This window comes from Tachyglossus aculeatus, chromosome 21 (assembly GCF_015852505.1).
Source record: "Tachyglossus aculeatus isolate mTacAcu1 chromosome 21, mTacAcu1.pri, whole genome shotgun sequence".
NCBI classification, from domain to species: Eukaryota; Metazoa; Chordata; class Mammalia; order Monotremata; family Tachyglossidae; genus Tachyglossus; species Tachyglossus aculeatus.
The window spans coordinates 40,850,787-40,871,880 of NC_052086.1; the positions used below are offsets into that span (position 1 = coordinate 40,850,787).

Consider the following 21,094-nt stretch of genomic DNA (forward strand, 5'->3'; position numbering starts at 1 on the left):
TGTGCAAAGCACTGTACTAAGTGCTTGGAAAGAACAATTCGGCAACAGATAGAGACAACCCGTACCCAACAACGGGCACAACAAGCAGTATGGCTCAGTGGAAAGAGCCCGGGCTTTGGAGTCAGAGGTCATGGGTTCAAATCCCAGCTCCGCCAATTGTCAGCTGTGTGACTTTGGGCAAGTCACTTCACTTCTCCGGGCCTCAGTTCCCTCATCTGGAAAATGGGGATTAAAACTGTGAGCCCCACGTGGGACAACCCGATCACCTTGCCACCTCCCCAGCGCTTAGAACAGTGCTTTGCACGTAGTAAGCGCTTAATAAATGCCATTAAAAAAATAACGGGCTCACAGTCAAGAAGGGGAAGACGGACAACAAAACAAAACAAGGAGACAGGCGTCAATAGCATCAAAATAGGTAAATAGAATTATAGATTCATCCATTCATTCAGTCATATTTATTGAGTGCTTATTGTGTGCAGAATCACCTCCTCCAGGAGGCCTTCCCAGACTGAGCCCCTTCCTTCCTCTCGCCCTCGTCCCCCCCCTCCATCCCCCCATCTTACCTCCTTCCCTTCCTCACAGCACCTGTATATATGTTTGTACATATTTATTACTCTATTTATTTTACTTGTACATATCTATTCTATTTATTTTATTTTGTTAGTATGGTTGGTTTTGTTCTCCGTCTCCTCCTTTTAGACCGTGAGCCCACTGTTGGGTAGGGACCGTCTCTATATGTTGCCAACTTGTACTTCCCAAGCGCTTAGTACAGTGCTCTGCACACAGTAAGCGCTCAATAAATACGATTGATGATGATGATGAAGAGAAGCAGCGTGGCTCAGTGGAAAGAGCCCGGGCTTTGGAGTCAGAGGTCGTGGGTTCAAATCCCGGCTCCACCACTTGTCAGCTGTGTGACTTTGGGCAAGTCCCTTCACTTCTCTGGGCCTCCGTTCCCTCATCTGGAAAATGGGGATTGAGACTGTGAGCCCCCCGTGGGACAACCTGATCACCTTGTAACCTCCCCAGCGCTTAGAACGGTGCTTTGCACATAGTAAGCGCATAATAAATGCCATCATTATTATTATGACACTGTACTAAGCGCTTGGAAAGTACAATTCGGCAACAGATAGAGACAACCCCTACCCAACAACGGGCTCACAGTCTCTAGAAGGGGGAGACAGACAACAAAACAAAACAAAAGTAGACAGGCGTCAATAGCATCAAATTCTAGATTCTAGACTGTAAGCCCACTGTTGGGTAGGGACCATCTCTATATGTTGCCAACTTGGACTTCCCAAGCGCTTAGTACAGTGCTCTGCACACAGTACGCGCTCAATAAATACGATTGAATGAATGAATGAATCAAATAGAGAAGCAGCGGGGCTCAGTGGAAAGAGTGCGGGCTTGGGAAGCAGAGGTCATGGGTTCGAATTCCGGCTCCTCCACTCATCAGCTGTGTGATCTCGGGCAAGCCACTTCACTTCTCTGTGCCTCAGTGACCTCATCTGGAAAATGGGGATGAAGACTGTGAGCCCCACATGGGACAACCTGATGACCTTGTATCCCCCCGGCGCTTGGAACAGTGCTTCGCACTTAGTAAGCGCTTAACAAATACCATCATCATTATTATCAAAATAGATAAATAGATTTATAGCTATATACACACTTTTCCAAGCACTGAGACTGGTGCTCTGCACGCAGTAAGTGCTCAGTAACAGTGCTTGGCAATCAATCAATCAATCAATCGTATTTATTGAGCACTTACTATGTGCAGAGCACTGTACTAAGCGCTTGGGAAGTACAAATTGGCAATAGTAAGTGCTTGGCACTTAGTAAGTGCTTAAAGAACAAACAAAACCCCCATTTTTCCTCTTCTCCTCCTCCCCATCGCTCCGAGTTCCTCCCTCCGCTCTACCCCCTTCACCGCCCTGGTGTATATTAGCATAGATTTATTATTCTATTTATTTTATTAATGATGTGTATGGATCTATAATTCTGCTCTGCACACAGTAAGCGCTCCATAAATACGATTGAATGAATTTGTCAATTTTGGTGCTCTCGATGCCTGTCTGTCGGTTTTATTTCGTTGTCCGTCTCCCCCTTCTCATCATCATCATCATCAGTCGTATTTATTGAGCGCTTACTATGTGCAGAGCACTGTACTAAGCGCTCGGGAAGTACAAATTGGCGACATATAGAGACAGTGCCTACCCAACAGTGGGCTCACAGTCTAAAAAGGGGAGACAGAGAACAAAAGTCTCGACTGTGAGCCCATTTTTGGGTCGGGACTGTCTCTAACCGTTGCCCAATTGGATTTTCCAAGCGCCTAGCACAGAGTAAGCGCTCAATAAATGCGATTGAATGAGGGAATGCATGAACAAATGCCATCATTGATTATTCATTCATTCAAGCGCATTTATTGAGCGCTGACTGTGTGCCGAGCACTGTGCTGAGCGCTTGGGAAGGACAAGTTGGCAACATCGAGAGATGGTCCCTACCCAACAAATGTTCAAACATTGAATGAAGTGGGAATCAATCAATCAATCAATCGTATTTATTGAGCGCTTACTGTGTGCAGAGCACTGTACTAAGCCCTTGGCTTTGGAGTCGGAGGTCATGGGTTCAAATCCCGGCTCTGTCAGCTGGGGGACTTTGGGCAAGTCACTTCACTTCTCTGGGCCTCAGTTCCCTCATCTGTCAAATGGGGATGAAGACCGTCCATATCTAGTGCAAATAGTCCATATCTATTCTCTTTATTTTATTTTGTTAATACGTTTGGTTTCGTTGTCTGTCTCCCCCTTCTAGACCGTGAGCCCGCTGTTGGGTAGGGACCGTCTCTAGATGTTGCCAACTTGGACTTCCCAAGCACTTAGAACAGCGCTCTGCACAGAGTAAGCGCTCGATAAATACGATTGATTGATTGATTGACAACCTGATCACCTTGTAATAATAATAATGTTGGTATTTGTTAAGCGCTTCCTATGTGCAAAGCACTGTTCTAAGCGCTGGGGAGGATACAAGGTGAACAGGTTGTCCCACATGGGGCTCACAGTCTTAATCCCCATTCTACAGATGAGGTAACTGAGGCACAGAGAAGTAAAGTGACTTGTCCAAAGTCACACAGCTGACAAGTAACCTCCCCAGCGCTTAGAACAGTGCTGGGCACATAGGAAGCGCTTAAGAAATGCCCTTATTAATGTATTTTCCCAAGTGCTTAGCACAGTGCTCTGCACTCTGTAAGCGCTCAATAAAAACGACGGAATGAATTAATCCCTATTTTACAGATGAGGTCACTGAGGCACAGAGAAGTCAAGTGACTTTCCCCAAGTCACACAGCTGACAAGTAACCTCCCCAGCGCTTAGAACAGTGCTGGGCACATAGTAAGTGCTTAAGAAATGCCCTTATTAATGTATTTTCCCAAGTGCTTAGCACAGTGCTCTGCACTCCGTAAGCGCTCAATAAAACCGATGGAATGAATTAATCCCCATTTTACAGATGAGGTAACTGAGGCACAGAGAAGTGAAGTGACTTGCCCCAAGTCACACAGCTGACAAGTAACCTCCCCAGCGCTTAGAACAGTGCTGGGCACATAGGAAGCGCTTAAGAAATGCCCTTGTTAATGTATTTTCCCAAGTGCTTAGCACAGTGCTCTGCACTCCGTAAGCGCTCAATAAAAACGATGGAATGAATTAATCCCCATTTTACAGATGAGGTCTCTGAGGCACAGAGAAGTGAAGTGACTTGCCCCAAGTCACACAGCTGACAAGTAACCTCCCCAGCGCTTAGAACAGTGCTGGGCACATAGGAAGCGCTTAAGAAATGCCCTTGTTCATGTATTTTCCCAAGTGCTTAGCACAGTGCTCTGCACTCCGTAAGCGCTCAATAAAAACGATGGAATGAATTAATCCCCATTTTACAGATGAGGTCACTGAGGCACAGAGAAGTCAAGTGACTTGCCCAAAGTCACACAGCTGACAAGTAACCTCCCCAGCGCTTAGAACAGTGCTGGGCACATAGGAAGCGCTTAAGAAATGCCCTTGTTCATGTATTTTCCCAAGTGCTTAGCACAGTGCTCTGCACTCCGTAAGCGCTCAATAAAAACGATGGAATGAATTAATCCCCATTTTACAGATGAGGTCACTGAGGCACCGAGAAGTCAAGTGACTTGCCCAAAGTCACACAGCTGACAAGTAACCTCCCCAGCGCTTAGAACAGTGCTGGGCACATAGTAAGCGCTTAAGAAATGCCCTTATTAATGTATTTTCCCAAGTGTTTAGCACAGTGCTCTGCACTCCGTAAGCGCTCAATAAAACCGATGGAATGAATTAATCCCCATTTTACAGATGAGGTCACTGAGGCACAGAGAAGTCAAGTGACTTGCCCCAAGTCACACAGCTGACAAGTAACCTCCCCAGCGCTTAGAACAGTGCTGGGCACATAAGAAGCGCTTAAGAAATGCCCTTATTAATGTATTTTCCCAAGTGCTTAGCACAGTGCTCTGCACTCCGTAAGCGCTCAATAAAACCGATGGAATGAATTAATCCCCATTTTACAGATGAGGTCACTGAGGCACAGAGAAGTCAAGTGACTTTCCCCAAGTCACACAGCTGACAAGTAACCTCCCCAGCGCTTAGAACAGTGCTGGGCACATAGTAAGCGCTTAAGAAATGCCATTGTTAATGTATTTTCCCAAGTGCTTAGCATAGTGCTCTGCACTCCGTAAGCGCTCAATAAAACCGATGGAATGAATTAATCCCCATTTTACAGATGAGGTAACTGAGGCACAGAGAAGTGAAGTGACTTGCCCCAAGTCACACAGCTGACAAGTAACCTCCCCAGCGCTTAGAACAGTGCTGGGCACATAGGAAGCGCTTAAGAAATGCCCTTGTTAATGTATTTTCCCAAGTGCTTAGCACAGTGCTCTGCACTCCGTAAGCGCTCAATAAAAACGATGGAATGAATTAATCCCCATTTTACAGATGAGGTCACTGAGGCACAGAGAAGTCAAGGGACTTGCCCCAAGTCACACAGCTGACAAGTAACCTCCCCAGCGCTTAGAACAGTGCTGGGCACATAGTAAGCACTTAAGAAATGCCCTTGTTAATGTATTTTCCCAAGTGCTTAGCACAGTGCTCTGCACTCCGTAAGCGCTCAATAAAAACGATGGAATGAATTAATCCCCATTTTACAGATGAGGTTACTGAGGCACAGAGAAGTGAAGTGACTTGCCCCAAGTCACACAGCTGACAAGTAACCTCCCCAGCGCTTAGAACAGTGCTGGGCACATAGGAAGCGCTTAAGAAATGCCATTGTTAATGTATTTTCCCAAGTGCTTAGCACAGTGCTCTGCACTCCATAAGTGCTCAATAAAAACGATGGAATGAATTAATCCCCATTTTACAGATGAGGTCACTGAGGCACAGAGAAGTCAAGTGACTTGCCCAAAGTCACACAGCTGACAAGTAACCTCCCCAGCGCTTAGAACAGTGCTGGGCACGTAGTAAGCGCTTAAGAAATGCCCTTGTTAATGTATTTTCCCAAGTGCTTAGCACAGTGCTCTGCACTCCATAAGCGCTCAATAAAAACGATGGAATGAATTAATCCCCATTTTACAGATAAGGTCACTGAGGCACAGAGAAGTGAAGTGACTTGCCCCAAGTCACACAGCTGACAAGTAACCTCCTCAGCGCTTAGAACAGTGCTGGGCACATAGTAAGCACTTAAGAAATGCCCTTATTCATGTATTTTCCCAAGTGCTTAGCACAGTGCTCTGCACTCCGTAAGCGCTCAATAAAAGCGACGGAATGAATTAATCCCCATTTTACAGATGAGGTCACTGAGGCACAGAGAAGTCAAGTGACTTGCCCCAAGTCACACAGCTGACAAGTAACCTCCCCAGCGCTTAGAACAGTGCTGGGCACATAGTAAGCGCTTAAGAAATGCCCTTGTTAATGTATTTTCCCAAGTGCTTAGCACAGTGCTCTGCACTCCGTAAGCGCTCAATAAAACCGATGGAATGAATTAATCCCCATTTTACAGATGAGGTCACTGAGGCACAGAGAAGTCAAGTGACTTGCCCCAAGTCACACAGCTGACAAGTAACCTCCCCAGCGCTTAGAACAGTGCTGGGCACATAGGAAGCGCTTAAGAAATGCCCTTGTTAATGTATTTTCCCAAGTGCTTAGAACAGTGCTCTGCACTCCGTAAGCGCTCAATAAAACCGATGGAATGAATTAATCCCCATTTTACAGATGAGGTCACTGAGGCACAGAGAAGTCAAGTGACTTGCCCCAAGTCACACAGCTGACAAGTAACCTCCCCAGCGCTTAGAACAGTGCTGGGCACATAGGAAGCGCTTAAGAAATGCCCTTATTAATGTATTTTCCCAAGTGCTTAGCACAGTGCTCTGCACTCCGTAAGTGCTCAATAAAAACGACGGAATGAATTAATCCCTATTTTACAGATGAGGTCACTGAGGCACAGAGAAGTGAAGTGACTTGCCCCAAGTCACACAGCTGACAAGTAACCTCCCCAGCGCTTAGAACAGTGCTGGGCACATAGGAAGCGCTTAAGAAATGCCCTTGTTCATGTATTTTCCCAAGTGCTTAGCACAGTGCTCTGCACTCCGTAAGCGCTCAATAAAAACGATGGAATGAATTAATCCCCATTTTACAGATGAGGTCACTGAGGCACAGAGAAGTCAAGTGACTTGCCCAAAGTCACACAGCTGACAAGTAACCTCCCCAGCGCTTAGAACAGTGCTGGGCACATAGTAAGTGCTTAAGAAATGCCCTTGTTAATGTATTTTCCCAAGTGCTTAGCACAGTGCTCTGCACTCCGTAAGTGCTCAATAAAACCGATGGAATGAATTAATCCCCATTTTACAGATGAGGTCACTGAGGCACAGAGAAGTGAAGTGACTTGCCCCAAGTCACACAGCTGACAAGTAACCTCCCCAGCGCTTAGAACAGTGCTGGGCACATAGGAAGCGCTTAAGAAATGCCCTTGTTCATGTATTTTCCCAAGTGCTTAGCACAGTGCTCTGCACTCCGTAAGCGCTCAATAAAACCGATGGAATGAATTAATCCCCATTTTACAGATGAGGTCACTGAGGCACAGAGAAGTCAAGTGACTTGCCCCAAGTCACACAGCTGACAAGTAACCTCCCCAGCGCTTAGAACAGTGCTGGGCACATAGTAAGCGCTTAAGAAATGCCCTTGTTAATGTATTTTCCCAAGTGCTTAGCACAGTGCTCTGCACTCCGTAAGCGCTCAATAAAAACGATGGAATGAATTAATCCCCATTTTACAGATGAGGTCACTGAGGCACAGAGAAGTCAAGTGACTTGCCCAAAGTCACACAGCTGACAAGTAACCTCCCCAGCGCTTAGAACAGTGCTGGGCACATAGGAAGCGCTTAAGAAATGCCCTTGTTAATGTATTTTCCCAAGTGCTTAGCACAGCGCTCTGCACTCCGTAAGCGCTCAATAAAATGATGGAATGAATTAATCCCCATTTTACAGATGAGGTCACTGAGGCACAGAGAAGTGAAGTGACTTGCCCCAAGTCACACAGCTGACAAGTAACCTCCCCAGCGCTTAGAACAGTGCTGGGCACCTAGGAAGCGCTTAAGAAATGCCCTTATTAATGTATTTTCCCAAGTGCTTAGCACAGTGCTCTGCACTCCGTAAGCGCTCTATAAAACCGATGGAATGAATTAATCCCCATTTTACAGATGAGGTCACTGAGGCACAGAGAAGTCAAGTGACTTGCTCCAAGTCACACAGCTGACAAGTAACCTCCCAAGCGCTGAGTACAGTGCTCTGCACCTAGTAAGCGCTCAATAAATCCGATTGATGAAGGAGGCCTTCCCAGACTGGGCCCCTTCCTTCCTCTCCCCCTCGTCCCCCTCTCCATCCACCCCATTTTTCCTCCTTCCCTTCCCCACAGCACCTGTATATATGGATATATTTTTGTACATATTTATTACTCTATTTATTTTATTTGTACATATCTATTCTATTTATTTTATTTTGTTAGTATGTTGGGTTTTATTCTCCGTCTCCCCCCTTCTAGACTGTGGGCCCGCTGTTGGGTAGGGACCGTCTCTAGATGTTGCCAATTTGGACTTCCCAAGCGCTTCGTAAGCGCTCAATAAATCCGATTGATGATGATGATTAATAATAATAAATGATGGATGGTTTCTCTGTCTTTCCGTGTTTCCCTCTCCCGCTTCGCCCAGGAAATGGCCCTGGGGCAGCTGAGCCTGGAGGAGCTGCTGGATATGTCGGAGCAGCAGGTGTGCGCGGCCATGGAGAAGTTTGGGGCCAACGAGGAGGAATGCGCCCGCCTCAACGCCTCCCTCGCCTGCCTGAGGAATGTCCACATGGCCGGTGAGCCCCAGGAGGAGGAGGAGGAGGAGGAAAAGGAGGAGGAAGAGGAGGAGGGAGAGGAGGAGGAGGAGGAGGAGGAGGAAGAGCAGGAGAAATAGTGAAGGTGATGGCGGAAAATCCAGCCAAACACTGACCAGCCCCTCTTCCGAAGGGCCGGCAGCAGAAAGAAGCGGCGTGGCTCAGTGGAAATCATCAGCAGCATCATCATAATGGCATTTGTGGCATCTTTTAATCAATCAATCAATCGTATTTATTGAGCGCTTACCATGTGCAGAGCACTGGACTAAGCGCTTGGGAAGTACAGATTGGCAACACATAGAGGCGGCCCCTACCCAACAGTGGGCTCGCAGTCTGAAAGGGGGGAGACAGAGAACAGAACCAAACATCCCAACAAAATAAAATCAATAGGATAGAAATGTACAAGTAAAATAAATAAAGAGTAATAAATACGTACAACCATATATACATATATACAGGTGCTGTGGGGAAGGGAAGGAGGTAACATGGGGGGATGGAGAGGGGGACGAGGGGGAGATTTATTACAGATTTATTACTCTATTTATTTATGCATTTTACTTGTCCATATCCATTCTATTTATTTTATTTTGTTAGTATGTTTGGTTTTGTTCTCTGTCTCCCCCTTTTAGACTGTGAGCCCACTGTTGGGTAGGGACCGTCTCTATGTGTTGCCAGTTTGTACTTCCCAAGCGCTTAGTACAGTGCTCTGCACATAGTAAGTGCTCAAGAAATACGATTGATGGTGATTTATTAAGCGCTTCCTATGTGCCAAGCAGTGTTCTAAGTGCTGGGGAGGTTACAGGGTGATCGGGTGTCCATCAATCAATCAATCAATCGTATTTATTGAGCGCTTACTGTGTGCAGAGCGCTTGGGAAGTCCAAGTTGGCAACATCTAGAGACAGTCCCTACCCAACTGTGGGTTCACAGTCTAAAAGGGGGAGACAGAGAACAAAACCAAACATACTAACAAAATAAAATAAATAGAATGGAGATGTACAAGTAAAATGCATAAATAAATAAATAGAGTAATAAATCTGTACAAACATATATCCATATATACAGGGGCTGTGGGGAAGGGAAGGAGGTAAGATGGGGGGATGGAGAGGAGGACGAGGGGGAGAGGTTGTCGCACGGGGGGCTCACAGTCTTCATCCCCGTTTTACAGATGAGGGAACTGAGGCCCGGAGAAGTGAAGGGACTTGCCCAAAGTCACCCAGCTGACAAGTGGCGGAGCCGGGATTTGAACCCAGGACCTCTGACTCCAAAGCCCGGGCTCTTTCCACTGAGTCATGCTGCAGCGGTCATCCCGGCTCCGCCAATTGTCAGCTGGGTGACTTTGGGCGAGTCACTTCACTTCTCTGGGCCTCAGTTCCCTCATCTGGAAAATGGGGATGAAGACTGTGAGCCCCCCGGGGGACAAGCTGATCACCTTGTAGCCTGCCCAGCGCTTAGAACAGTGCTTTGCACATAGTAAGCGCTTAACAAATACCATCATCATCATGGGTTCAATTCCCGGCTCCGCCACTTGTCAGCTGGGTGACTTTGGGCAAGTCACTTCACTTCTCTGGGCCTCGGTTATCTCGTCTGGAAAATGAGCCCCCAGTGGGACAACCTGATCACCTTGTAACCTCCCCAGTGCTTAGAGCAGTGCTTGGCACATAGTAAGCGCTTAATAAATACCATCGTTATTATTATTATTATTATTATTATTATTATTATTATTATTATTATTATTATTATTATTATTATTATTATTATTCAGGCCTAGAATCGCTTCCCTGTCCCCTTCCAGGAAAGAAGGGGCAGAGGCAGGATTGGGGGAGTCGAGGGGGGGTCTTGTCTCTTAATCTTCTCTTTGGGAAGCAGCGTGGCTCAGTGGAAAGGGCCCGGGCTTGGGAGTCAGAGGTCGTGGGTTCAAATCCCGGCTCCACCACTTCATCATCATCATCAATCGTATTTATTGAGCGCTTACTATGTGCAGAGCACTGTACTAAGCGCTTGGGAAGTACAAATTGGCAACATCTAGAGACAGTCCCTACCCAACAGTGGGCTCACAGTCTAAAAGGGGGAGACAGAGAACAAAACCAAACATACTAACAAAATAAAATAAATAGAATAGATATGTACAAATAAAATAAATAAATACATAAATAGAGTAATAAATATGTACAAACATATATACATATATATGCATACATACATACACCACTTGTCAGCTGGGTGACTCTGGATAAGTCACTTCACTTCTCTGGGCCTTAGTAATCTCAGCTGAAAAATGGGGATGAAGACTGTGAGCCCCCCGTGGGACAACCTGATCACCTTGTAACCTCCCCAGCGCTTAGAACAGTGCTTGGCACATAGGAAGCACTTAACAAATACCATCATAATTAGTATTATTCCCGAACTTGCCGGTCTATCAGTCAGCCAATCAATCAGTTGTATTTATTGAGCACTTACTTACTGGGTTCGATTCCTGGCTCTGCCACTTGTCAGCTGTGTGACTTTGGGTAAGTCACTTCACTTCTCTGGGCCTCAGTTTTACCTCATCTGTCAAATGGGGATGAAGGCTATGAGCCCCACCTGGGACAACCAGCGCTTAGAACAGTGCTTTGCACATAGTGAGCACTTAATAAATGCCATTAGTCAATCAATCAATCAATCAATCGTATTTATTGAGCGCTTACTGTGTGCAGAGCACTGTACTAAGCGCTTGGGAAGTACAAATTGGCAATATATAGAGACAGTCCCTACCCAACAGCGGGCTCACAGTCTAGAAGGGGGAGACAGAGAACAAAACCAAACATACTAACAAAATAAAATAAATAGAATAGATATGTACAAGTAAAATAAATAAATAAATGAATAGAGTAATAAATAAATAGAGTAATAAATAAATAAATAGAGAAATAAATAAATAAATAAATGGAGTAATAAATATGTACAAACATATATGCATTATTATTATTGTTATTATTATTACCTTGTATATAGCTATAATTCTGTTTGTTCTGATGATTTTGACACCTGTCCATATGTTTTGTTTTGTTATCTGTCTCCCCCTTCTAGACTGTGAGCCCGTTGTTGGGTTGGGACCGTCTCTATACGTTGCCAACTTGTACTTCCCAAGCGCTTAGTACAGTGCTCTGCACACAGTAAGCGCTCAATAAATACGATTGAATGAATGAATGAATACCCCAGTGCTTAGAACAGTGCTTGACACATAGTAAGCACTTAACAAATACCGTTATTATTATTATTATTACCAAACTTGCCTGTCTATCAACCAGCCAATCAATCAGTTGTATTTACTGAGCATTTATGGGTTCGATTCCCGGCTCCGCCACTTGCCTGCTGTGTGACCTTGGATCAGTCCCCTCACTTCTCTGTGCCTCGGTTATCTCCTTTGTAAAATGGGGATTAAGACTGTAAGCCCCATGTGGGACAGGGACTGTGCCCAATCTGATTAGCTTGCACCTTAGAACAGTGCCTGACACATAGTGAGCGCTTAACAAACACAATTAAAAAAAAAAAGTGAAGTGACTTGTCCAAGGTCAAACAGTAGAGAAGTGGCAAAGCCGGGATTAGAACGCAGGTCATCTCTTCCCGTTAGGCCACACTGCTTTACCACCTGGCAACTTCATTCGGTCTTTCAGTTGTATTTATTGAGCGCTTACTAGGTGCAGAGCGCTGTGCTAAGCGCTTGGAAGAGAGTACGAAGAGAAGCAGCGTGGCTCAGTGGACAGAACACAGGCTTGGGAGCCGGAGGTCATGGGTTCTAATCCCGGCTCCGCCACTTGTCAGCTGGGTGACTTTGGGCAAGTCACTTCACGTCTCTGGGCCTCAGTGACCTCATCTGGAAAATGGGGATTAAGACTGTGAGTCCCCCGTGAGACAACCTGACGACCTGGAATCTACCCCAGCGCTTAGAACAGTGACTGCGAGCCCACTGTTGGGTAGGGACCGGCTCTATATGTAGCCAACTTGTACTTCCCAAGCGCTTAGTACAGTGCTCTGCACACAGTAAGCGCTCAATAAATACGATTGATTGATTGATTGATTGCTTGGCACATAGTAAGCGCTTAACAAACGCCGTCATTATTATTATGAATAGACACATTCTCTGCCCACAATGAGTTTACGCCTTAGAGCGAGTTTACAGTGCAGAACACTTACATAGAGAAGCAAAGTGGCTCAGTGGAAAGAGCCCAGGCTTCGGAGTCAGAGGTCATGGGTTCAAATCCCGGCTCCGCTGCTTGTCAGCTGGGTGACTTTGGGCAAGTCACTTCTCTGGGCCTCAGTTCCCTCATCTGGAAAATGGGGATGAAGACTGGGAGCCCCACATGAGACAACCTGATGACCTTGTATCTTCCCCGGTGCTTAGAACAGTGCTTGGCACATAGTAAGCGCTTAATAAATACTATTATTATTATCATTATAATATTATAATGATATAATATTATGTCATTATAGGAGGCCTTCCCAGACTGAGCCCCTTCCTTCCTCTCCCCCTCGTCCCCCTCTCCATCCACCCCATTTTACCTCCTTCCCTTCCCCACAGCACCTGTATATATGTATATATGTTTGTACATATTTTTTACTCTATTTATTTATTTTATTCGTACATATCTATTCTATTTATTTTATTTTGTTAGTATGTTTGGTCTTGTTCTCTGTCTCCCCCTTTTAGACTGTGAGCCCACTGTTGGGTAGGGACTGTCTCTATATGTTACCAATTTGTACTTCCCAAGCGCTTAGTACAGTGCTCTGCACATAGTAAGCGCTCAATAAATACGATTGATGATGATGATGATGATTATTATTACCCTCCCTCACCCTCCCACCCCACAACATCCCTGTATGTCAGGCACTGCCCCTGCTCCCCTCTTTTCCACACCACCCCTTTTTTCCTCGCACCCCATGCCCCTGATTTGGGGTCCTTAAGGACGTCTACAGTGAATATCTGCTATTCAGTCAGTCAGTCGTGGCTCTGCCACTTCAGTTTGTTATAATAATAATAATAATAATAATAATGATGGCATTTATTAAGCGCTTACTGTGTGCAAAGCACTGTTCTAAGCGCTGGGGAGTTTACGAGGTGATCAGGTGGTCCCATGGGGGGCTCACAGTCTTCATCCCCATTTTACAGATGAGGGAACTGAGGCCCAGAGACGTGAAGTGACTTGCCCAAAGTCACCCAGCTGACAATTGGCGGAGCCAGGATTTGAACCCATGACCTGTGACTCCAAAGCCCGGGCTCTTTCCAGTGAGCCACGTCCCAAGCTCTTAGTACGGTGCTTTGCACACAGTAAGCGCTCAATAAATACTTAATTTAATGGAATGAAGTTACCTGCTGTGTCACCCGTGAAAAGCCACTTCGCTGCTTGGGGTTTCAGTTGAGAAGCAGCGTGGCTCAGTGGAAAGAGCACGGGCTTGGGAGTCGGAGGGCTTGGGTTCTAATCCTTCTTCTGCAACTTGTGTGCTGTGTGACGTTGGGCTAGCCACTTCACTTCTCTGGGCCTCAGTTACCTCATCTGGAAAATGGGGATGAAGACTGTGAGCGCACATGGGGCTTGTATCTATCCCAGTGCTTAGACCAGTGCTTCGCAAATAGTAAGCGCTTAACAAATACCAATATTATTATTATTTCTTCATTTGTAAAATGAGGATTCTCCCTCCCCCTTAGACGTTGAGTCCGTGTGGGAAAGGGGCTTTTTCCTACCTGCTTCATGAGAGGCAGCGTGGCTCAGTGGAAAGAGCCCGGGCTTTGGAGTCAGAGGTCATGGGTTCTAATCCAGGCTCTGCCAACTGTCAGCTGTGTGACTTTGGGCAAGTCACTTCACTTCCCTGGGCCTCAGTTACCTCATCTGGAAAATGGGGATGAAGACTGTGAGCCCCCCTTGGGGCAACCTGATCACCTTGTAACCTCCTCACTACTTACAGCAGTGCTTTGCACATAGTAAGCACTTAATAAATGCCATTATTATTATTATTATTATTATTATTATTATTACCTGCTTATAACATCTCTAGGGACTGTCTCTATATGTTGCCAACTTGTACTTCCCAAGCGCTTAGTACAGTGCTCTGCACACAGTAAGCGCTCAATAAATACGATTGATTGATTGATTGATCTCTATGTCAGTACTTAGGACAGTGCTTGGCATCTAATAAGCTCACTACAAGCAAGGAAAGTGTCTGCTAATTCCGTTGTTCTCTCCCAAGTCAGTCAGTCATATCTACTGAGCGCTTACATTCATTCATTCAGTCATATTTATTGAGCGCTCACTGTGTGCAGAGCACTGTACTAAGCGCTTGGGAAGTCCAAGTTGGCAACGTATAGAGACGGTGCCTACCCAACAGCGGGCTCACAGTCTAGAAGGGGGAGACAGACAACAAAACAAAACATATTAACCAAATAAAATAAGTAGAATAAATATGTACAAATAAGATAAATAAATAAATAGAGTAATAAATCCGTACAAACATATATCCATATATACAGGTGCTGTCGGGAGGGGAAGGAGGTAAGGCGGGGGGGATGGGGAGGGGAGGAGGGGGAGAGGAAGGAGGAGGCTCAATCTGGGAAGGCCTTACAGTGTACTAAGTGCTTGGGAGACTACGATATAACAATAAACAGACACATTCTGCCCACAGTGAGTTTACAGTCCAGAGGGGGAAGATCCCTTAATGCTGAGAAGCAGCGTGGTCCAGTGGATAGAATATGATCCTGAGAGTCAGAAGGCCCTGGGTTCTAATTCTGCCTCTGCCACTTGTCTGCCGGGTGACCTTGGGCAAGTCACTTCACTTCTCTCTGCCTCAGTTACCTCATCTGTAAAGTGGGGATTAAGACTGTGAGCCCCCCGTGGGACAACCTGATCACCGTGGGCCGTCGACCCCCGGCCCACGTCATCCCCCTGGCCTGGCCCACTGTTGGGTAGGGACCGTCTCTCTATGTTGCCAACTTGTACTTCCCAAGCGCTTAGTACAGTGCTCTGCACACAGTAAGTACTCAATAAATACGATTGATTGATTGATTGATTGAATGCCCTCCCTCCCCAAATCCACCAAGCTAGCTCTCTTCCTCCCTTCAAAGCCCTACTGAGAGCTCACCTCCTCCAGGAGGCCTTCCCACACCGAGCCCCCTCTTTCCTCTCCCCCTCCCTATCCCCCCCACCCTACCTCCTTCCCCTCCCCGCAGCCCCTGTGTAGATATTTGTACAAATTTATTACTCTACTTATTTTACTTGTCCATATTTACTATTCTATTTATTTTGTTAATGATGTGCATCAAGCTTTACTTCTGTTTATTCTGATGACTTGACACCTGTCCACATGTTTTGTTCTGTTCTCTGTCTCCCCTTTCTAGACTGCGAGCCCGTTGTTGGGTAGGGACCGTCTCTCTATGTTGCCAACTTGTACTTCCCAAGCGCTTAGTACAGTACTCTGCACACAGTAAGCGCTCAATAAATACGATTGAATAAATGATAATAATAATAATAATAGCATTTATTAAGTGCTTACTATGTGCAAAGCACTGTTCTAAGCGCTGGGGAGGTTACAAGGTGATCAGGTTGTCCCACTGGGGGCTCACAGTCTTCATTCCCATTTTACAGATGAGGGAACTGAGGCCCAGAGAAGTTAAGTGACTTGCCCAAAGTCACACAGCTGATAAGTGGTGGAGCTGGGATTTGAACTAAGTAAATACTATTGAATGAATGAATGAATATACAGTAGACCAAAAACTCCTTTTTTTTTTTAATGGCATTTATTAAGCGCTTACTATGTACAAAGCACTGTTCTAAGCGCTGGGGAGGTTCCAAGGTGATCAAGTTGTCCCACGGGGGGCTCACAGTTTTCATCCCCATTTTACAGATGAGGGAAGTGACTTGCCCAAAGTCACACAGCTGACACTTGGCGGAGCCGGGATTTGAACCCATGACCTCTGACTCCAAAGCCCGTGTTCTTTCCACTGAGCCATGCTGTTTCTCTAATGAATGAATGAATGAATGTATCCCCCCCAGCGCTTAGAACAGTGCTTGGCACATAGTAAGTGCTTAACAAATACCATCGTTATTATTATTATCATTATCATTATTATCCACCCCAGCACCTAGCACATAGTGAGTGCTTAACAAATACCATAATCATAACTATATTATTATTATTATTATTATTATTATTATCAATTGAGTCTTTTTTTCCCTCCAGCTCATCTGCATACTGCCTCTTTTGTTCTTTAAATTAGGTAGGTACCTTGGTCTAGCGGACAGAGCACAGGGCTGGGAGTCAAAGGACCTGAATTCGAGTCCCAGATCAGTCCCCTACTGACCGTGGACCTTGGGCAAGTCACTTCCCTTCTCTGGGCCTCAGTTTCCTCATCTATAAAAAGGAGATTAAGGCTGTGAGCCCCATGTTTTCAGGGACTATGTCCAACCTGATTACCCTGAATCTACCCCAGTGCTTAAAACGCATAGTAAGCGCTTAACAAATACCATAATTTATATTTTTGTAAATAACCATATACCTGTCCCGTGCTTAGCACGGAGTGTTTCATACAGCTCTAGACAGTCAGCTCTGTCTAGACTGTGACCTCACTGTGGGCAGGGAATGTCGCGGTTTAATGTTGTATTGTATTTTCCCAAGCGCTTAGTACAGTGCCCTGCGCACAGTAAGTAGTTGATTGATTGATTGAATGAAGGAATAAATGGAATTGTTATGATTTAAGTGGCTTCCGCCAAATACCAGGAGAGGGTGCTCGAAGCCGGGATTTATTTTGTCCAGGATGGAAATTCTTGGAAATTCTTCTGAAAAGGAGGGCCTGGAATGAAATGACTCAGGAATCTTCCTATGGAGCCCTGCTTCTCTCCTTTCCTGGCCCTGCTTTCTCTCCTTTCCCGGCTCTCCTTCTCTCCTTTCCCAGCCCTGCATCTCTCCTTTTCCAGACGGGCTTCTCTCCTTTCCTGGCCCTGCTTGTTAGTTATCATTTCTCAGCTGTGTGTCTTACCTTTCTCAGCCCTGCTTTTATAAAAATAATAATAATGGTATTTATTAAGTGCTTACTATGTGCAAAGCACCGTTCTAAGCGCTGGGGAGGTTACAAGGTGATAAGGTTGTTCCACGGCGGGGCTGACAGTCTTAATCCCCATTTTACAGATGAGGTAACTCAGGCACAGAGAAGTGAAGTGATTTGCCCAAAGTCACACAGCTGACAATAGGCAGAGCCGGGATTTGAACCCATGACCTCTGACTCCAAAGCCGGGCTCTTTCCATTGAGCCATGCTGCTTCTCTGCTTTTTTCATTCATTCATTCAATCGTATTTGCTGCTTCTCTGCTTTTTTCATTCATTCATTCAGTCGTATTTATTGAGTGCTTACTGTGTGCAGAGCACTGGACTAAGCGCTTGGAAAGTACAATTCGGCAACATTCATTCATTCAATCATATTTATTGAGCACTTACTGTGTGCAGAGCACTGGACTAAGCGCTTGGAAAGTACAATTCGACAGGTGTATGGATATTTACAGAGATATAAATTATGGTATTTGTTAAGCGCTTACTATGAGTTTTAAGCACTGGGGTCGATTCAAGGTAATCAGGTTGGACACAGTCCCTGAAAACACGGGGCTCACAGCCTTAATCCCCTTTTTATAGATGAGGAAACTGAGGCCCAGAGAAGGGAAGTGACTTGCCCAAGGTCCCCGGTCAGAGACAATCCCTACCCAACAACGGACTCACAGTTTAGAAGGGGGGAGACAGGCAACAACAACAAAAAAGTAGGCAGGCATGAAAAGCATCAAAATGAATAAGTAGAATTATAGATATATACACATCATTAATAAAATAAATAGAATAATAAATACGTACAAATATACACAAGTGCTGTGGGGAGGAGAAGGGGGTAGAGCAGGGGGAGGGAGCAGGGGTGGTGGGGAGGGGAGGAGGAGCAGAGGAAAAGGGGGGCTCAGTCTGGGAAGGCCTCCTGGAGGAGGTGAGATTTCAGTAGGGCTTGGAAGGGGGGAAGTGGGCTAGTTTGGGGGATGTGAAGCAGCAGCGTGAGAAGCTGCTTAGAGAAGCAGCGTGGCTCAGTGGAAAGAGCCCGGGCTTTGGAGTCAGAGGTCATGGGTTCAAATCCCAGCTCCGCCACTTGTCAGCTGTGTGACTTTGGGCAAGTCACTTCACTTCTCTGTGCCTCAGTTACCTCATCTGTAAAATGGGGATGAAGACTGTGAGCCCCATGTGGGACAACCCGATCACCTTGTAACCTCCCCAGCGCTTAGAACAGTGCTTTGCATATAGTAAGCGCTTAATAAATGCCATTATTATTATTATTATTATTATTATGTGAGAAGGGAGGGCATTCCAGGCCGGAGGTAGGATGTCCCAGCCCTGCTTCTCTCCTTTACTGCCCCTGCTTATTCCTTTCCCAGCCATGGTTTTTGCTTTTCCCGGCCCGGCTTCTCTCCTTTCCCAGCCATGCTTCTTTCCTTTCCCAGCCCTTCTTCTCTCCTTTCCCAGCCCCTCATCATCATCATCATCAATCGTATTTATTGAGCGCTTACTGTGTGCAGAGCACTGTACTAAGCGCTTGGGAAGTACAAGTTGGCAACGTATAGAGACAGTCCCTACCCAACAGTGGGCTCACAGTCTAAAAGGGGGAGATAGAGAACAAAACCAAGCATACTAACAAAATAAAATAAATAGAATAGATATGTGCAAGTAAAATAAATAAATAAATAGAGTAATAAATATGTACAAGCATATATACATATATACAGCCACTGCTTCTCTCCTTTCCCAGCCTTGCTAATCATCCTTTCCCAGCTGTGTTCTTGCCTTTCCTGGCCCTGCTTCTTTTCTTTCCTAAACCTGCTTCTCTCCTTTCCCAGCCTTGCTTATCATCCATCTCAGCTGTGGTTCTTGCCATTCCTGTCCCTGCTTTTTTTCTTTCCTAACCCTGCTTCTCTCCTTTCCTGGCCCTGCTACTCTCCTTTCCCTGCCCTCCTTCACTCCCTTCCCAGCTCTGCTTCTCTCCTTTCCCAGCCTTGCTTATCATCCTGTCTCAGCTGTGGTTCTTGCCTTTCCTAACCCTGCTTCTTTTCTTTCCTAACCCTGCTTCTCTCCTTTCCTGGCCCCACTTCTCTCCTTTCCCGGCCCCCCTTCTCTCTCTTCCCAGCTCTGCTTCTCTCCTTTCCCAGCCTTGCTTATCATCCTGTCTCAGCTGTGGTTCTTGCCTTTCCTGGCCCTGCTTCTTTTCTTTCCTAGCCCTGCTTCTCTCCTTTCCTGGCCCCGCTTCTCTCCTTTCCCGGCCCTCCTTCTCTCCCTTCCCAGCTCTGCTTCTCTTCTTTCCCAGCCTTGCTTATCATCCCTTCTCAGCTGTGGTTCTTTCCTTTCCTGGCCCTGCTTCTTTTCTTTCCTAGGCCTGCTTCTCTCTTTTCCTGGCCCTGCTTCTCTCCTTTCCCAGCCTTGCTTCTCTCCTTTCCCAGCCTTATCATCCTGTCTCAGCTGTGGTTCTTGCCTTTCCTGGCCCTGCTTCTTTTCTTTCCCGGCTCTCCTCTCCCTTCCCAGCTCTGCTTCTCTCCTTTCCCAGCCTTGTTTATCACCCCTTCTCAGCTGTGGTTCTTGCCTTTCCTGGCCCTTCTTCTTTTCTTTCCAAACCCTGCTTCTCTCCTTTCCTGGCCCTGCTTCCCTCCTTTCCTGGCTCTGCTTCCCACCTTTTCTCTGCTTTTCTCCTTTCCTGGCCCCTGCCTCTCTCCTTTCCTGGCCCCTGCTTCTCTCCTTTCGCAGCTCTGCTTTTCTTCTTTCCCAGCCTTGCTTTTCATCCCTTCTCATCTGTGGTTCTTGCCTTTCCTGGCCCTGCTTCTTTTCTTTCCTAACCCTGCTTTTCTCCTTTCCTAGCCCTGCATCTCTCCTTTCCCAGCCCTGTTTCTCTTCTTTCCCAGCCCCTGCCTCTCTCCTTTCCCAGCCTTGCACATATTTACTATTCTATTTATTTTGTTAAGGATGTGCATTTAGCTTTAATTCTATTTATCCTGATGACTTGACACCTGTCCACATGTTTTGTTGTCTGTCTCCCCGTTCGAGACTGTGAGCCCGTTGTTGGGTAGGGACCGTCTCTATATGTCACCAACATGTACTTCCCAAGCGCTTAGTACAGTGCTCTGCACACACTAAGCGCTCAATAAATATGATTGAATGAATGAATGAATGAATCCTTTCTCAGCTGTGTTCTTGCCTTTCCTGGCCCTGCTTCTTTTCTTTCCCATCCCTGTTTCTCTCCTTTCCCGGCCCTGCTTCTTTCCCTTCCCAACCTTACTTCTCTCCTTTCCCAGATGGACTTCTCGCTTTTCCCAGCCCTGCCTCTCTCCCTTTTTCCCCCGCCGAGGCGTGCTCATTATCTTTTCTAGGCCCTGTTTCTCTCTTTTCCCAGCCCTGCTTCTCTCCTTTCCCTGCCCTGCTTCCCCGGCTCCATGTAGTAATATGAACCCAGGCCCCTCTTCCTCCCTCCCTCCAGCCTGGCACCTGTTCCTTAGACTCGCCGTTTGTTTTCCACAGCCCAATCCTGTTTGGGGATTTGCTCAGGGAATGATGGGGCTGGTCCAGTTCTGCCACCCCCATCTTCATCCACTTATGGACTCCAAGACCAATTATGAGGAGATAATGAGGTGTGAAAAGCAAACACTTCT

General features: G+C 46.2%; 1 protein-coding gene across 1 annotated transcript in view; it reads left to right on the forward strand.

Moving 5' to 3' along the window:
- Positions 1–21,094, forward strand: part of KSR2 (kinase suppressor of ras 2) — a 451,469-nt gene that overhangs the window by 88,545 nt on the left and 341,830 nt on the right. The window contains exon 3 of the mRNA XM_038762755.1: positions 8,243–8,393. Within this exon, the coding sequence (XP_038618683.1) occupies positions 8,243–8,393 (151 nt within the window). The remainder of the gene's footprint in view (positions 1–8,242; positions 8,394–21,094) is intronic.